General features: G+C 38.7%; 1 protein-coding gene across 2 annotated transcripts; it reads right to left on the minus strand.

Moving 5' to 3' along the window:
* Nucleotides 1-1,321: 1,321 nt before the first annotated feature.
* On the minus strand, nt 1,322-18,913 carry LOC144059139 (uncharacterized). 2 transcript variants are annotated; one of them, XM_077578041.1, is made up of 9 exons: nt 18,189-18,913; nt 17,893-18,050; nt 16,366-16,568; nt 15,235-15,322; nt 14,074-14,186; nt 13,231-13,374; nt 12,869-12,935; nt 4,031-5,050; nt 1,322-2,643 (listed from the first exon to the last, which is right to left on the minus strand). In XM_077578041.1, the coding sequence occupies exons 1-8, from the start codon at nt 18,277-18,279 to the stop codon at nt 5,021-5,023; spliced, it is 894 nt and encodes a 297-aa protein (XP_077434167.1). In that variant the 5' UTR covers nt 18,280-18,913; the 3' UTR covers nt 1,322-2,643; nt 4,031-5,020. The 2 variants fall into 2 exon arrangements, with proteins under 2 accessions (XP_077434167.1, XP_077434166.1); XM_077578040.1 differs by lacking the exon at nt 4,031-5,050.
* Nucleotides 18,914-19,292: the final 379 nt, after the last annotated feature.

The following is a 19,292-nucleotide window of genomic DNA, read 5'->3' on the forward strand; positions in this document are numbered from 1 at the left end:
CCAGTTGCCACATGTAAATGTGTTGTGCCGTGGTAGTCATTGCCGCCATTAAAAGGCGTCTCCCGATGTCTATTGCGACTCAAAAATTCATATCTGACATATAAGTGAAAAAGTTAAACAGCTTTATTTGTGGTTCACAAATCTCGTAACCAAGAGGTGATATTGCTAACCACTAGCTCCTTGTGCTAGCGCATATGGTTCCATTTGTATTATTGACATCAAGAACAGGTGCTACATATTTTGTTTGCCACAATGTAAAATAAAGAACTATGACATTTTAAAAAGAGCATTGAGACATGCAGGAAGCTAAAGTAGTAAAGTATACTTTTTTTCTATGACTTGATTTTTTCCTGACATGTCACAGAGGTATCCAGGCTATGATGGAATTTACATCCATTAAAAAAAAAAAAAAACTAAGCTATTCTACCTCTGGAGTTGAGACGTGCTCATCCCAAGTGTACCATTGTGACATGGAAGTTGTTTTTAGAGCCAAAATATTTGCATCACCTGCGAGTTGTTTTTGGCTGGTTGTTCACCGTGTGTCCATCCGTCCGTCCGTCCATCTGTCTGTCATCTGGATCGCACATGACCAACACGGACTGACTGCTGCCATCTGGACAACATGTTTGGTTTGGAGAAAGCGGCGGGGGCGAGAGACCCACAAATGCTTTGGAAAAACATGGATGATGCTTTAAGTTGATTTACAAATGCACATGCAAATGAGTCAAGTCGATTTTTTACTTACTTGGAGCGCAGAAAACGGGGGCATATCCAGACATATCATTGATTGCTAGGTAGCTGGTTGACTTGTTGGTTGATGTGGGTAGCTAAAAATGCTAAGTATGTATGTAGCTAATTTGACAGGTAGGTAGGAAACTAATATACAGTAGATAAGCAGGTCGGCATCTTGATGAGTAGTTATTTAGGTAGCCTTGGTGGGTAAGTAGGTAGCTAGCTACAAACCCAGCTTGCTACCTAGCTAGGTAGCTAGATAGGTGGAAAGCAATAACATAGATCGGTAAATAGGTAGGTAGGGACATCACTAACTATATCTAATTAGCTAGGTTGCTGGTTTGATAGAAAGCTAAAGAGGTAGAAAGGAAGCTAGCTAAAAGGTAGGTATGTTGGTAGCTAGGTAGGTATACTGTACTGTATCTCGATGGGAAGAAAGGCACCGGTGGTAAGCTTCTTAGGTAGGAAGGTAAATAAGAAGGAAGATAGGTAGCTTGACAGTTAGGTAGCAAATTAGGAAGGTAGGTAGTTTGCTAGATAGGTAAGTACTGGAGATAAGTGCATTATTGGATAAGCACACCACCACTCAGTCCCAATTTACTTACTAAGTGACTTGCTCAGTGTGAAATCTGGGCCTGATTAAAAGTACACAAAGCTGAGATGCTAAACTTCTGTTGTATGAGTAGCAACAGGTGGATACAAGTTTGTTGTAGTCTGTCTCCTAGTGTAAATCACTACTGGCACATATATTGAAGATAAACGAAGATATATTTGTTCAGTGTTAGTTTCCTAACAAAATAAGCTCACATTTCCTGCGACTGTTTGGAATCACTGCTTTATGGCACACATTTGTATAGAAACGCTTTCAATGTCAAACCAAGATGGCAGAAAATCTTAAAAGTCAACGTCAAGAGTTTCTCCAAGAGGGGAAGCGATAATTGAACCGATGGCATCATCAGTTTAAGTTGTAACAGATTCTCAGCAGGGGGGAAGATCATTAGAGGCTCTTTTAAGGATGGAAAACCATTTGTTTATTTCCTCTTCTGTCCACCAGCTGCTGCTACCAGGCATGGATTTACTGACTCAACAACATTCTCAGGTGCCTTCCTGCTCTTGTCAGGGGAGATGATTACAAGGTTGAAAAAGTGGAAGATTACAGGAACGTGACCCATGTGAAGAAACTTGGGACACATGTGACGGGCATGTGTGAGCTTCATACATTTGTGTTATTTGTTCATGGAGAAAAATAGGAATACAGTCTGTAGTTAAACAGGTTGTAGCTGTGAAATAATAATAGGAGGTGGCAAATCCAGGTCCAGAAAGTGGAAACCCTGCCACAGTTTGGCTTTAGCCATTAATGCTTGCTAGGTAGCTCCCTAGTAGGTAAACGAGCACCATGCTAGCTAGCTAGCACCTGGGGCTAAAGTCAAACTATGGCAGGGTTTTTACTTTCGGAACCTGGATTTGCCACCTCTGTGACTATTCCAGAAACGTATGAAATCAAATTATTCTTGGCATAGAAAGCCCCCCGTTTATCACTTTAACACCGTTGTAGATATATTTTTCTCACTGGTTGTACCCTTGTAGAAAGAAGTTATAACCACTCGATTTAAAAAATAAAATCAAGCACTGTGCTTATTGTGTCAGTCTGTTCCATTATTGGTTCTATTTGGCTGAAGAAAAAAAACTAAGCAAAACACACTTGTTGCTGATTTGACGATGATATAATATGACAGTTTTGAGGCTACTTTTATCGCAAAATTGTGGCTGAGCTCCAAATTGCAGCACTTTTGTTCGCCTCTGTCGCTTCCACCGTAATCCACGCTGTGGTTTGCAAAAGAAGAAGCGTCCCGGCTGCAGACTTTTTAATCTTCAAGGAGGTTTTTGGTATCTGTTGATAGGACTTCCCGCCTGAGGGAAAAATAATAAACTGTGAGTTAGGATGATCAAAAACAATAAACAGAAAATATGCGCGTGACGGGAACTCGGAATAAGAAACATGCGTGTGTCAGATATGTGCCAATAGGCGCTGAGAAGACGTGCCGACGCGGCCTCTGCTCGCAGATTTACGTTCTCATAAAAACAAACAGCTTCCTCATTTAGGATTCCAGCAAAACATATTTTGCTTCACGTGCAACATTTCGATAAATAACCGACGTGAGGCAGACGAAGAAAGTCCGGTGTGTGACCCGGTTAGGAAAATAGTGCATTTTACAATCTTGACTCACTATTCGATGCATGTTTCCAAAAGGCTTAGATGAACTTTATAGCAGGAAAAGTTCTGGTTTGTAACAACTTCTCCGCTTTCCAGTAGCTAAAATCAGTTTAAAAACCACAACAGTAAGCTCCTACTATTTGCGATTATATTTGTAATGTGGCTTTTTCGTTTCCTTTTGGGTTTTATGTATACTAATTCCTATACAGAGCAGCCTTCCAAATTAAAAGCATGGATTTCAAAACAAGATATAATTAAACATCACACACTCGACAGCTTGAGGATTTTTTTACATGGTAGCTATTCCTGAATTACTTGAAGCCCTATTGTACTGAATTGATTTTTTTGCATTTCACTGTATTCCTTAAAAATAAGTTGTACAACCACATATTTTGATTGGGACTTTTTTTTTTCTGGCCACTGGATTATTTGTTTCATCTTATTTATGTATTTTTTGGCATTGGTTTAATTGTGTGCTCTATGCAAAATGATTTTATGGGCAAACAAAAAATATATAATTGCCATGAATTTTATTTAATTTTAAGGAAATTTGGTATAGTTGTCATATATATTATGTATTTTTATTTATCTATTATATGTTATTGTTTTTTGTGTGGAAATGTTATGTATCAACTACTAATAGTATCAGCACTTGGTATCGGTGAGTACTGAAGATTTGAGTATCGTCCTAAAAAAAGTGGTATCAAACATCCCTACTTACAAGTGACCCAACTAATAAGTAAAAAAAAAAAAAAAAAGAGGCCTGTATTGTCATTCCACGATTAATGTAAAACTACCATATTTTCACGACCATAAGGCGCACCGTATTATAAGGTGCAGTCACAGTTACTAGTGCTATTTCTGTGTTTAACACACACATAAGGCGCACCGCACTATTGGGCGCACGCACGGTTAAAAAACATACTCTAGCTCAAAACATATGGTAGCATGCTATTATGCTAAAACATATGCTAGTGCTAGCGCGTGTTAAAAAGGCAGCAAACGGAACAAAACTGAGTTTGGTTGAAGTAACAATATAAACAGTGAGTTCAGTTGTATTTAATATATAAACAATGTACTCACGTTGCTTTTGGTCAAACCTAATCCACAAATCAGTCATAGCTTGTAGCTTGTGTCCAAATTCACAACGCTGGGTCCCCCGAAGGTCGAATTTATCGGCTGCATGACGTCACTCATGGCGCGACGTGACAGCACGCACTACTTACATATGCTTGTAGGTAACACATTGACCGACAATCCATTCATGTGTAGATCAGTCATAAATCAGTGCGTGCTGTGGAGTCGCGCTAGGAGTGACGTCATGCAGCCAACAAATTCGGCCTTCGTAGGACCCAGCTCTGCGTTCATTTGCCGAACTTTATTTTTCACAGCGGCTGAGAGATGTGCGCGTTTGAATCACGGAGATAAGGAAGGAAAGGTGATGCGTGGGAAAAACCAATATGGTGTCTTTAGTAGGTGGTGTGATCCGTTTAGCTACACTGTGTAGACTTGCACCACTTCAAAGTGACTTTTGTGATTTATGTTGCTGTAAGTGCACGTTGTTCAATAAAGCATTTTAAAAAAGAAAGGGAAAAATGGAAACAATACACTACTACTGTATGTAGTAGTTTAGCCTGGACACCCCTTTGCATTTGGTATGTTCCATCTCCCTCACTCCGCTCTGTTTTGGAGGGTGCTGTCAATCAAACAATTAACTTGTAAGTGCCTCGTTAAGCTGAAACAAGTAAAAAAATCAAATAAAATAAAAGAGGACACATGCTCACTGAACATGCATGCTTTAGCGCCATGGCATAAGTTTGAACACAACAAATCACGATTGGCAGAGCGAACACGTGGGGAGGGGGTGGGGCAGGGGAGAGGAGGGGCTGGAGAACGAGCCACCAACAAGCTGACTCTTCCGGGCTCCGGGTGGCAGAGTGGTACCGTCTCTTGACCACGATGCAGATTGGCGCGGGTTCGCATCCCCGCTAAGGTAGGCTAAGGTAAGCCTTCCTTGTATATAAACAATGTGTGCGGGAAGTCCTCATAAGCAGTCGCACTTTGGTCCTTGGTTCACCCACAAAGCGCACCTCTACCGTGGCCCTGAAATGCAAAAACAAAACCGTGAACACATCTGCGAAGCGCATAAAAACACAAATGAAACACAAAAACACAAATGAAACAACAAAAATAAAACCGTGAACACATCTAAAAAGCACAAAAACACAAATGAACCACAACAGCAAATGAAACAAAACCAAAACCGTGAACACATCTAAAAAGCACAAAAACACAAATGTACCACAACAGCAAATGAAACAAAACCAAAACCGTGAACACATCTGCAAACCAAATAAAAAGCACAAAACCACAAATGAAACAAAATGAAATACCAAAACCGTGAACACATCTGCAAACTGCAGAAAAACAAAATGAAAAAATAAAAAATAAAAAAACAAAATGAAACAACACAAACAAAATGAAATAACAAAAAATAAAAAATAAAAAACCAAAATGAAACAACAAAAACAAAATGAAATAACAACAAATAAATTTAAAAAACTCAAAAACAAAATGAAATAACAAAAAATAAATTAAAAAAACTCAAAAACAAACCATGAACAAATCTGCAAACCGCAGAAAAACACAAAAGCAAATAAAAAAACAACAAAAATGAAATAACAAACAAAAATTACATTTAAAAAACTCAAAAACAAAACCGTGAACAAATGAAACACAACAGCAAATAAAAAACAAAATGGGATAAAAATAAATAAATAAAAAAATAAAAATAAAAAATCACAAACAAACCAAAACAATTTAAAAAAATATATATATATTGCAAAACCACAAACACAAAAAGATAAGCGCACAAACACAAAACACATCAACAAATGATGAAACACAACATTTTGCTAACAGAAGTGCTGTTTACGTGTTATTTTAGTGAGATAGTTTGAGAAAACAAACGTCATCTGGCACAAAAGAGTTAACTCTTTGACTGCCAGACGTTTTCAGAAAAGGGATGCCATGGGTGCCAGCCGATTTAAGCATTTTTGACTGATCTTTCAAGGTCCACAGAAAATTATGTGTTTGGACTATGGAAACACACATACTACCAAATGAAAGATTGGACTCTCATCTTTCATCAGAAAAAAAAGTTTGTTTCTACCTTATTCCGTTTTTCAGTAATCAACAATAAAAAATGGTTAATTTCACCTGTGTTTTGAAAAAACGTATTTTAACGTCTTTGGCAGTCCCCCATAGGATTTTACTAAACGTTATTTAACGTTTTTGGCAGTCAAAGAGCTAGAAATCCTCAGATAGATAGAGAGGCATTTGTCGGGTGGATGAAGCGCGGAAGTTCAGTGTAGTGGTAAAGCGTACGGCACTCCGACCAATGTTCATTTTGCGGCGAGTAGGTTCGAGCCTCGTTTTTTGGCAAAATCCTTTCTGGCACTTAATATGATTTATTTTATTTTAATGTAATATTTGTCCCACCCAAAAAATATTTGTTAAACTAAGAGTTGTTTTAAAATTTGTGGGCAAGGTAAATAAAAAGAGAACATTTAGTTGCCGAAAGCGAGGCTCGAACCCACTCGCAAAATGAACCTTGCTCGGGAAGCTGTATGGTTTACTACTACACTGTCCAGACACCCATCTTATGATTTCTAATACATCCGCCATGTTCATTTTCTCTCCAACTATCTCACTAAATGAAACGGCTAACGCTACTATAAAACTGTAATATCGATTATTTTTAAATATTTTTAGCACATGTAAACTGTGCTTAGCTGTGCTGTTAGTACTTTCGTCCAATCACATTCCTTGGATCCCCAGCGTAAGCACCACTTCCGAAATGTTGTTGTGTTTCATCATTTGTTAATGTGTTTCGGGGTTTTGTGTTTGCGATTACTTTTTGTTTTTTGTTTCATATTTTGTGTTGGTGTTTTTTGATTTGTTTGCGATTACGTTTAGTTGTTTTGTTTCGTATTTTGTATTTTTTTTTATTTATTTGTGTTTGCGATTACGTTTTTGCGATTACTTTTGTTTTTGTGATTTTTTTTTTTTTAATTGCTGTTTTTTGTTTTTTATTTAGTTTGTGTTTTTTGGTTTGCAGTCGTGTTCACTTTTTTTTGTTTTTGCGTTTTGCACTTCAGGGCCACCGTACACCTCACTATTAGGCGCACCGTCGATTTTTGCGGAAATGTAAGTGCGCCCTATAGTCGTGAAAATACGGAAACTCAATCCGCCCGCTCAGCCCTCGTCAGCATCACATGTGTAGCAGCATCAAGCTTCTGGAAAATCTAAGAGACAGTCTTATCAAGCAAAAATTTCCACCCTGTCAGACAAACATAAAACCAAAGAAACCAATAAAACACCAAGAAAATGAATCCCCAACCCAGAGGCAATTACTCACACACGCCGTTCAGTAATCATCTCTGAGATTTACGGATGTCAGCAGTGATGTCAGCGACGACTTTAAAGTGGTGAAAACTTCATAAAGTCCAAATGATGGAGCGAGCGTAAATGGCGCTCACGAGTTCACAATCGGGTCGAGGTTGAGCGCAAAAGCGGGGCTACAACTGTTTGGCTTGTAAGCACCTGCATGCGAGGCGGTATTTGTGTCAAAGTCAATTTCCCCGTTTCTGCGCTTGAAGCTGCGGACAGACGCTGGAAGACGTTTAAGTTGTGGGGGGGGAAACATGAGCAAACGTCCCCTACAGTCATCAATATGTCACAGGCGGGGGGGGCTCGGTGGAGCTATTATCATGCTGCCTCGCGATGACTATTAGAAATATGAGCTCGATGTTGGTTTGAAATTGTGCTAGTATCAAAAAAAAACTCTCAACACATTTACCTTAAACAACCCTCTAAACCGTGTGTGTCAAACTCATTTTAATTCAGGGGCCACTTTCAAGTTGGCTGTACCAGTATGTCTAATAAGATTTTTAATAAATGATAGGTTAAAAATATTTCATGTTTAATTAATAATTACGCGTATGTTGTGTAGTCTGCAAATATTTCCATTTATTATTTTAGAGCAATCAGAAATTTTTGATCAAAAATGAGCGCACATTTTTTGCATCAAATCCTGAGTAACTGCCGAATTTCAAAATGTCTTTTAACTCATCCACTCCCAGCTATTTTCACTGAAGCAACCCCCTTCGCTCCCAGCTGTTTTACTGGATTTTGACTTATTTTGCAAGGCCCACAGAATATTGTGTCCTATTGCTATAAAAACATGGAGCCTATCAAAAGAAAGATTAGAGTTTCTTCTTTCATCAGGAAAAAAATAAGAAGTATATTTGTATCTGTTTCGCAGCAATTATCATTAGAATATAGCTAAATTTCATCATTATTCACAAACCTGTTTAAAACTCTGGGGAAAAGCGCTTGTTTGCAACATGGACCTGAATGATCTCTTATTCTCTGCTGCCACCTGCTGGCCGCTTTTTGCAATAACTGACATTGCTTTAAGCGACTTCTTCAGGTCAGAAGCTGCATCAAAACCTTCTGTTTGCTCTAGCATAAAAAAAAAACATTAAAAAAAAAACTGCAGGACAAAGTATTTAAAAAAAACGTATTTATATGTTTTTGGGTTTGGTGTGCAGGCCATTTGGGGGCCAGATTGTGTTGCTCTTCCGACGAGCTACTCTTAATGGTCTCGGAATCATGTCTGCAAGAAGCTGGAATTTTCTTACTCGCTAACATTTTCCCTCCAGCGGTCCCCGTTCCTCCAGCAAGATTGCCTTTCTCTCTATCTCAAAAAAATATATCATCTGCACTCAATCTAAATAATTATCCTGAGCAAAAAGCAGAGCAGAGCCAGCGTAAGAGGTGCGGGGGAATGCAGCGCGGAGGCTACTGGCAAATCAGCAGCCTGTGCTTGTTATTAGTCATCTCTGCTGCCTTGGAAAGATGGTTTGGGATTCGCGCCACGAGCTGATGTGGCTCCAGCGCCTGAAAATCAAAGCCTTACGACGAGCAGTCATCGGCGTGAGGGTGTCTATCAAACGTCTTCTTATTTAGACATTTCGACATTAGCTTAAAAAAACTGTCAAAAAAAAGATGACAAACTCATTTTTTTCGGTTGCTGTCAGAGGGTGAGAATGCCTCCTCGGAGTTTCTGTGCTGCATTCAAGAGTTTTGATCCAAAGCCGCCACACCACATGTGGCGTAAACTAAAAAGACCCGATTGGACTCCAGGGCTCCGGCAGAACAACGAATCCACAGGGGAACTGACAGCCGTCCTCAGATGAATATCTCCGTGTTTTAAATTTCAACTTCACCCCCGAGAATTGCGCGTCGTCGCGTTCCAGACGTCTCCCAAAAGCCCTTTTGTAGTTGAATGATGGTCCCGAAAAAAGAAAATAATCAAAAGTCCTCCTAGACTTCTCGTCTTTATTTACGTACCGACCTTTAAAGGAACGCGGTGTCGTAATGTGACCTTAAGATAACACTTTCAAAAATCATGTTGTCTTGGCTTGTAATAATAAGTCTGACGCGACGCTGACCTCGGATCACCTGCTTTCGCAGTTCGTGTGTTAGCATTAGCGTCGGTGCTAATGTTCCAGTTCATAGTTGTGTGCTGTGTGTGTTCGCTACAACAATAAGAGAATGTTTATTTCCAGACATGATGATATAACACAGATGCGTTCTATTAGCGTTTGGCTCGGGCGTCTTTAGCTTCTGACTAACGTGTTTGTCGCTGATCAAATGCACATTTATCACTGCTGTCAATTTGTATTTACCACTAATTTCATCTCAACAGTGGAAGGGGGTCAGTGTTGAGATGTAACCAAGTACAAATACTTTATTACTGTGCTAAGGTAGATTTTTCAGGTCTCTGTACATGAGTATGGTTTTTTGGATGACTTTTTATCTTTACTCCCTACATTTGAAAACTACGACGACGGACTAGGGCCACGTATGAATATATTTTTTAGAGGGTGGGGGCAATATTCCGAGAGAAAAAAACTTACGAGAAATACACGTAGCGTAGCTATAGTCCAATGTGAGGATTGGTTGGTGGTTAATGGAACACTGTTTATAAAATGAAAAGGCAGGATTATTCTTAATTTCAACTTTACTCCTCATACACGACAGCTAGAGCGACAACACTTCCTGATCAGCTGACTAACACTAACCAATCACAGGCTAGCATACTTTAGGTCAATGCAAGTGAATGACGGAGAGCAGCGGATTCGACACATCAACTTTAGCTACTTGTACAAAAAAAATACCAAAGTGTATGAATGTGTAAGTAATAATTCTGGAAACATAAATGTACCAGTAAAAAAATAATTTTAACAAATGGACTTAAATACAATGCAATTACTATCTCCTTATTTGAAAACATGACCAAAAAGTCAGAGTAGTACACTAGGTGTATTCCTCGTAAGCTTCTGAGGTTTTTCTCTCGCAAATTTGCCACTTCATAAAATAGCAAATTTGCAAAGTTATTTTCTCTAAATATTGCCCCCACCCTCTAAAAATATATATTTATATGTGGCCCTAATACGCCATCGTAGAAAACAGATAAGCACTTCGTACTATTTTTTTCAACGATATAAAAAATATTCAAGTCACTATAAATGTTCTTTTTTCTATTTCAGTGTCGGGCTGCTACTATCACCCGTGATGTAAAGACCGAACTCCTAGAGCAGGCGGTTGAGCAACGCCAGAGAAAGTCTACATTCACCGGCTGCTTCGGAGAGAGCTGGAGTACTTTTTTGCCAACCTCCCTGTAATGCTGAAAACAATTTGACAATATCGGAGGTCCTCGGTTCATGCCAGAGGTTACTTCCCAACACTGGCATTGCAATGAAATCATCAAATAGCGCCCGTTTGCGTCATATGGGCGTCTCCTGAATGCTGAAGACAGTTTGGACTTCAGACAGTTGTTTCTTGATGAATGTACGCAGCCGGCAGACAAAATAGAAACACGTCTGAGTTGCCTGGCGGTGCCGGCAGTTTTCTATGGAGCAACAGATGTCAACCTGTTGGACATTGAAAAACCGCGATGATGATGATCAACAGTACACAAGGCCATAGATAAGCGGGGGGGGGGGGGGGGGCTTGACTTTAGTTTTGAAAGATTTACGGTACAAATTGACGCCGGCTGCCAAAAGCGTTAGCCTCACAAGACAGGACGCCTCCAACCACCTGCATCGCTGTAGATGCCAACTGTACAAAACAGCGCATCCTTTTCTTTTCTTTTTAGCCCCTTCAGACAGTACAGACTCTGAAATGTACATAACTCATTCCCTCGCAGCCATTTTCACTGAAGCAACCCCCTTCGCTCCAGGCTGTTTGACTGGATTTTGACTGATTTTGCAAGGCCCACGGAATATTGTGTTCTATTGCTATAAAAACAAAAGTATATTTGTATCTGTTTTCTTTTTGCAGCAATTAGCATCAGAATATAGCTAAGTTTCGTCATTATTCTCCAATCTGTGGGGAAAATAGCTCTTTGCAACATGGCCCTGGTTGATCTCGTATACTCTGCTGCCACCTGCTGGCTGTTTTTGTAATAACTACCATTGCTTCAAGCATTCTCCTCAGTTCTGAGGCTGCATCAAAGCCTTCTGTATGCTCCAGCATAAAAAACAAACAAACATAAAAAAACGTCATTGGGACCATGGATGTCTGTTTTTAATAGAAGGGGAAAAAAAGAGTAAAAAGTTGTCCAAAAATTACATTAAATACTCAAGTTAAATACAGTACTTTGTTACTCCCCCAGCCCACCACCGCTAGCCATATGCTAAACATTGATTAGCATAAAAGCTGTGAAGAGATTCCAGTGGCCGCAAAGAACACTTTTAGGTTAGGAAACACTCCGCCTTGGAATATTAGCGCTGTTTTTTTAAGTCTTCTATTTCATTCCCGCAACCAAAACCCAGACATTCTCTACCGGGCTGTTGTCTTTGAAGACTTATTCTTTTATATTCTGGAACATTTTTCTCTTTGGGTCTTCCACCATGTTTTTAAATGTTTTTTTCCCTGCGTCTAAACGACAGGCGTGTTTGGATTTTCCAAGTAAAAGTTATTTTATGATCGCAAAAGTCTTCCAGAAGACAATTACCTTCCATTGGAGTAAATGCAGCTCAGTTTTGGGGTTTGTTTCTAGTTTTCAGTGTTAATTGTCCAAGAATAGACCGGCTAAATACTTTTTTTTTTCTTTTTGGGTTTTCCATCATGTTTTTATATGCTTTTTGGACAAAAGAAAGTAAAAATCTAAAAGGCAGGCTTGTTGGATTTTCCAAGTAAAAGTCATTTTATGATTGTTAAACATTTTCCAAAAGACAATCATCATTCATTCGGGTAAAAACAGCTCGGTTGTATTTTTTCATTTATTTTTTGCTACTAGTCTTCAATCTTACTTTTCAAAGAATAGAAAAACTACTATTAACGCCAACATTTCTCTCTTTTGGTCTTCCATGTTTTTATACGCTTTGTTTAATCATGCGTTAACAACAGCCTTGGTTGATTTAGGAAGTAAAAGTCCTTTTATGAACATCAAAGGGCTTCTCAAAGACTTGAACTGAGCCTACTATCGTTTAATGGTCATGTTTTTCTAATTTCAACATTTCCCATCGTAAATAAATACATGTGATATGTATTCATTAGTTGCATTTCCTGCTCTTATTATAAATCAAGTCATTAACGGCAGACTTGCTCAAAACTAACAAGAACAACAACAACGATTCATTGGGAGCCCCGGACTTCTCATTAGCCAATCGCAGGGCACAAAGACACAAAAAAAAATCATATATTCACACACAAATTCGATTTAGTCTTCAGTGAACATGAGATGCACGTTTGTATGCGGAAGCCGAAGTACTCATTGAAAACATTCACGGTTCATCCGTTCTATTTTTGCATACAGTAACTGGTGGTGAAGAAAGCGTCAGGTACCTTCTCATGACACTCCTCATACGTTATCTTCGCCTCTTCATCAGTGTCCCACGAGGATGGACTGTTTCTGAGGAGATAAGGAATTGTATTCAATTTCAGATATTATATTTGTACCACTTTAATAACTCAAGATGATGTGGTGGTCTGTCGTCATGTTCGAATGATTACAATTAGTGTTCCGATACCGTTTGGTTTTTGTTGCCCCCGATACGGATTCCGATACACAGTTTTGCAATCTCAGCTGATACCGTACCGATACCTAGGTTTTTTTTTTCCAACATGAAAAAGCTGCCCTGCCATTGGTTCAGAGGATTACAATTCAAATAGGGCAAGTAAGAGTGGATTGCACGTTCCTTGCTCACCTGTTCCAGCAATCGTGGCCCTGTAGGGGGCAGTTTTGCATCTTTTGGAGCACATCACACGGATTCCGTTGTTTCGCCTTACTTTCTAGTGTGTGGACTTGCTGAAGTAGACCTTCTCTCTCCTCCAAAAAACTGTCTTTAAAGCTGAAAAAAAAAAATAATGCATTCAGACAAATGTTAATCGTCTGCATATTATTATTGTTAACTCATTCAATGCCATTGACGGCTATAGACGTCAAAAATTCATTTGAACTATTTCTATTAGTTAAAAAAATATTTCACGCGATTAATTATGAGTAAAAAATGTAATCGCCTGACGCCCCAAATTTTTAATATTTTTTTTCTTTTTTAAAAAGAAATAAATATTAAAAATTAGGGGCATAATTTTTTTCGTAATTAATCGCATGATTTCACTAGTTAACTCACAATTAATCACACATTTTATATATCTGTTCTAAATATACAATATTTTTTTTCTAGGTTTTCATACTCTTGTTAACAAAAGTGGGAAAAAATGCTAAACTAATAGAAATAGTTCAAATATTTTTTTTTAACATCTATAGCCGTCAATGGCAGTGAATGAGTTAATATAATAGTTTCACCCGTTCACTTTAAAAAAAAAGAAGCCTTTTTCTCCACCAAAACACTGAAAGTACTTACATTTGAGCAAGTCTGTTTTGTTAAAAAAATGGGGAAATATTTGCTAATTCAAGCAAGATTATGCATTTATCTAAAAAGCCACTGTCTGAATTTAACATCAAACCTCTTTTCTGGTTCGCTTTCCACATGAACCGTGTCTAAACTGTGAACATTTGACCCCGGTGTGTTCAGGCAGCGTCCCACCTTTTGACGCGCGCCATCCAGTAGCGCTGTTGCTGACACAGCCACTCAAACTGCTCCAGCGTTTCCTGGAGCTTCCTTGCACGGCTGTCATTCTCCCATCGCAGAGCTCTCACCTCACAAACATCATCGTTCATTATTATTAATAGCTGCACTAATAACCAGGAAGTAGTCAACAACAACGAAAGCAGCTCTTTAATACAGGTTCATGTTCTCATTGGGCTTTTTTTTTGTGTTATGCACGCCACTTGGCTTATGCACAATGAAGGATAATTGTGGATTTTGGACGGTTTGTGGTTTGATTGACTGGTTTGGAGTTGTCCAAGTCAAGTGTAAATAAAATTTAAAAAAAAGAAAGAAGAAAATCTTGACAGGTAGGAATGTTTCATATGATTTCCCCGATTGCTAATGTAGCGTTTTATCATTCCTGGATGAACTTGGCTTCACGCTTGACAAAGACAAATAACTAACACTTGCGCTTTTTAAACTTCCATTGCAGGCTTGTACAAACCTGACACCTGCTGGACAAAAGAGGTAATGCAGAGTATTGCATAGAATGTGAAGGTTACTTAAGGGATGCTTGACTCATTGAGCCAATTTCAGCAGTAAAAAGCAAATCAATTTTATAATTTCATTAATTTTCATGTAGTTTTAATACCTTTAAAAACTTTTTTTTTTTTTTTTACTTGCTGTCGACTGATGATGACATCACCTGTGCTGAGGAAGTAGGTAACAACCAATCATGGCTCAGTTTGCTGACCAAAGCCAGAAAACAGGTGAGCCATGATTGGTCATTACCTACTTCCTCAGCACAGGTGATGTCATCATCAGTCGACAGCAAGCGGAAACTTGAGTTTTGGTCAAAATACGAACTTTTTATTGCTGAAAACGGCTCAATGAGTCAAGTATCCATTTACTTATATGTATTACAGTATTCCAATTTTGTTCTCATCCTATAGGATAAATGAATGTTCTGTATGTAGTAGATGACATGTTTTTTTGTTGGTTCATATAATTATAGTTTTATTTACATGATGGAAATAAATCGCCGAATCTTGCCTTCACAAAGAAAATAATGCAAATTTTTAGGCCCATATTATTGGTTCAAGAGAAAATTCAGGTTTCTATTATTATTATTACAGTATTGCAGTTATTACTGCTCACCTGTTCCTCATGTGTAAAACGTGAATCCATCAACTCCGTTGCCAGCATCTTGTTGGCATCACGAAGCTGCTCCAACTCTGCCGTCTTACTGTTGGCCACAAGACATGAGAACCATTTCAGTGCATATTCACATTATTTGATTTGATCTGTTACTAATATTAAGGTCACCACAATAGAGGCAAAATATTGGAAACAGCAGTGCAGAAAACTATAACCACATTAACTCATTCACTGCCATTGACGGCTATAGACGTCAAAAATTCATTTGAACCATTTCTATTAGTTTAACTTTTTTTCCCACTTTTGTTAACAAGAGTAAGAAAACCTAGAATTTTTTTTAATTGTACATATGGAACAGATATAAAATCTGTGATTAATCTTGAGTTAACTAGTTGTCATGTGATTAATTACAATTAAAAATGTTAATCGCCTGATGCCCCTAATTAACTCATTCACTGCCATTGACGGCTATAAACGTCAAAAATTCATTTGAACTATTTCTAGTAGTTTAACTTTTTTTCCCACTTTTGTTAACAAGAGTATGAAAACCTAGACTTTTTTAATTTTTATTTTTTTAAATAATCTTTTATTTTATTTTTAAAGAAAAGGTTATTGAAAATTAGGGGCATCAGGCGATTAAATTATTAAAAATTAGGGGCGTCGGGCGATTAAAATTTGTAATTGTGATTAATCGCATGACTTCAATAGTTAACTCACGATTAATCACAAATGTTATATCTGTTCTAAATGTACAATAATTTTCTTCTAGGTTTTCATACTCTTGTTAACAAAAGTGAACAAAAATGTTAAACTAATAGAAATAGTTCAAATGAATTTTTGACGTCTATAGCCGTCAATGGCAGTGAATGAGTTAAAAAAGAAAAGATTGTTAAAAATTAGGGACGTCAGACAATTATTATTTTTTATTGTAATTAATTGCATGACTTCAATAGTTAACTCACGATTAATCACAAATTTTATATCAGTTCTAAATGTACAATATTTTTTTTTTTTATGTTTTCATACTCTTATTAACAAAAGTGGAAAAAAAATGTGAAACTAATAGAAATAGTTCCAATGAATTTTTGACGTCTATAGCCGTCAATGGCAGTGAATGAGTTAATCATTTACGTTTGCAGCTCTGCTTGGAGGCCCTCATCCGGTGCGTTACTGCAGTTGGCCTCGGCGTGCAGCTCCTCCACCAGGCTCTGCAGCTGCACCTCGGAGTTCTGGAGGCACTGCAGCTCCGTGCACACTTGACGCAGCAGCTCGGCATCGCCGTCGCTATCCCGCGCCAGGACCGCCGCGCGCTGCTGCCGCGATTCCACCAACTCCTACATACATTACGAGAGGGAAATAGGTGGCTGGATTGATTATAGATGATAAAATAGATAAGAGGCGATAAAGTGGATGCACACGCTAGAGTCTGGATCCTGTACATGAAAATGATTTTGTCAAGAAAACGCCTCAAGGTCACCGAGTTCAAGGCAAGCCTATACCTGATGCATTAGTCAGTCGGTTGTGCCAGCCCAAATTCCTGTCAAATGTCAATGTTTATAAGAACGCCTGGTGGTTAAGGGCCAAGCTGGAAACGGGGTTTCAGAAAACAGCTCGTTTTCCAATTCAGAAAAACACAAAAATGGCCTAAATACATAATGCACTAATTAAAATTGATTCATTTTCGATGTGTGTCAAATGTATGCACACAAAAAAAAAAAGTTTACTGCCACACATCTGTATTTATTTACACACCGTTAATGATACTTCATGGCACAGTCAATCGAGTGAACTAATAGCAAGCTAAGGTGCTTTGTTACTATTATTAGATTAGATCCCACAATGGGGAAATTTGAAATATATGGTCAATAGAGGTAAAAAAATATGAGTAGTGTGAAGAGAATTTCTCTGGGGTTCACTTTCGAACCCTTACCTTACTGCAATGTGAGTCTTGTGAGAACTACGTTCTGTGCACGACATACTTTGCTCCGTTGAAAACACACTACAACGCAACAATGAATGAGGCACTGATGTCATATTTGATATACTATCTTACTATAAATAGAATGCACAAGTAAATAGAATGATCAAAAATATCCAAAGGCTATTTCAAGTTAAAAACAAAACAAAAAACACACACACACGAAGATGTTTTGCATGCCATTGTAGTCGAGATTTTTTAAAATGGTAAATTAGTTTTCCTCCTATTTTATATTTGTTATGTACATTTTCAACTGGAGTAACAAGATCTGCCCTAAGCAACCTATTTTGCATTGTATATATTCAAAATGCATACAACTGCATATTTCAAGTGGAGTACCACAAGGCTCTGTCCTGGGTCCCATATTAGTTTCATTGCATATATTTCCACTAAACAATTTTTATTTTTTTTTTTGTATTGGGAAAACAATAGTAACCCTGCGTTGTTTTTCTTTTTTTCTGCCTGTGTTCAAAGCTAACCATATTGTCCTACTAAAAATCCTAAAACTATCAGATGTACTTTAGAATATTAACTACTAACAAAAGGTGCATCTTGGTCCAGTTTTTCAGTGACAACACATAAATCATGGTAAATTACAGTATCCCTACGCTAGTGGTGGGTGGTATATAACTTTACAATGACATATTTAGCCTATTCCAATTTAATGAAGCGGTCTGCACCTGCTGCTGGTGGATGGTGCCGATAAGCTGGTCCTGTGTCCTCCTGAGCTCCACGTTGCTCTTCTCCAGCTGGAAAAGTTGAGCAGCCAGCGCTTGGAAGTCATTCTGTAGCTTCTTCTCCCTTTCCCTGGACAACAGGACTTCCCTGTCTGACACAGCTGCAACCGCGTGAAGCCACGCTCAAGCACATCATCACTTTTACAGCAAGAACGTATTATAAATCATGTTCTCATATTCACATGTAAATGATGGCCTACTTAAAACCTCATTTGAAGGCACACGAAGCATCTGCTTACCTTTGTCTCGAGCCAAACGCGTGCACTTGGCTGTCAGATACTGGATCTGGCCATAGTCTTCATCCTTCTGTGCTCGGAAAAACCTCCTCATGACCCGTCTTCGGTTTAACTCTGTCGCCACCTTCGCATGATCCTCAACTGGAAGCACCCTGTGAAGTCAACACCTACCAGACCTCTCCTTTAGGGGTCTTAAAGTAGCACCGGAGGATATCGATTGAGGGCATCTGAGTGAGCTGTTGACTAAACAGAGGCGAGGCTGCTGGATGTGCTTAGGCCCACTATTTTTTTTTTCTTTTTATGCACTTACTTGAGAAGTGACTAATAACTAAGGTGTTCTGCAAATTAAAAAAAAAAAAAAGGTTGGGGCATGTTGTGTCGAGCATGCCGGGTTTATAGCAAGTCAAAACATTTCCATTGTAAAGGCATAAAATTAAAATCCACGCCTGAGGGAAATACATCTGGCAAGTAATAACACATCTTGAGTCTGATGTTAATGAGAAACAAAACTTAAATAAGGAAACAATAGCTTCTGCTTAACTTAGAGAGAAGTGGATTGTGTTTTAAATTGTGAAAAATACTTAATGAACTGTGGCTGTGTGAAGGCGTCAATGTCTCGCCAGCAGAGGGAGACAAAAGCCAGAATGAAAAAATCATCGAGTATGGGGGCAGATGCCACGGACTTTCGACTTCCACAAATCAGCGCCGTTTGCGGCCGTTGCTGGCCGCGTTCCAACACTCTCACCCCCACCCTTGCCTGCACCTCCCAACCGCCGGCGGGAGCGCGAAGGGCGTCTCAGCTCTCGGAACTGCGTCGGACAACTGAGACACACACTATCGCACCAGTCGAAGGGAACGCGCAATCGAGGGGCGCAAGCGCAAGCATTGGAACGCAGCCCACACGTCGCAAACAGCGCTGATGTGTGAAATGCGGAAGTCCCGCCTCCTCTGTGGCATACAGCCCATTGTTAGCAAGTTTAATATGTCATCATGTTGACTTTTCACCAAACATTACTGTTTTAATTATGACTAAACAGTTCAATTTTGGACTCATCTGTCCACATAAGGAACTTCAGATTGAACAACAAAATCAGGTTGAAACAATTT

The sequence above is a fragment of the Vanacampus margaritifer genome, chromosome 10 (assembly GCF_051991255.1).
Source record: "Vanacampus margaritifer isolate UIUO_Vmar chromosome 10, RoL_Vmar_1.0, whole genome shotgun sequence".
NCBI lineage: Eukaryota > Metazoa > Chordata > Actinopteri > Syngnathiformes > Syngnathidae > Vanacampus > Vanacampus margaritifer.

Bases quoted from the DNA above. Each gene is read 5' to 3' on its own strand.
- LOC144059139 (XM_077578040.1), bottom strand. From the start codon at position 18,279: ATGAGGAGGTTTTTCCGAGCACAGAAGGATGAAGACTATGGCCAGATC. The intron at 16,569-17,892 runs GTGCAGACCGCT...TAATGTATGTAG, and splicing joins GCACCATCCACCAGCAGCAG to GAGTTGGTGGAATCGCGGCA. The intron at 14,187-15,234 runs GTGAGCAGTAAT...GATGTTTGTGAG, and splicing joins GTTTTACACATGAGGAACAG to GTGAGAGCTCTGCGATGGGA.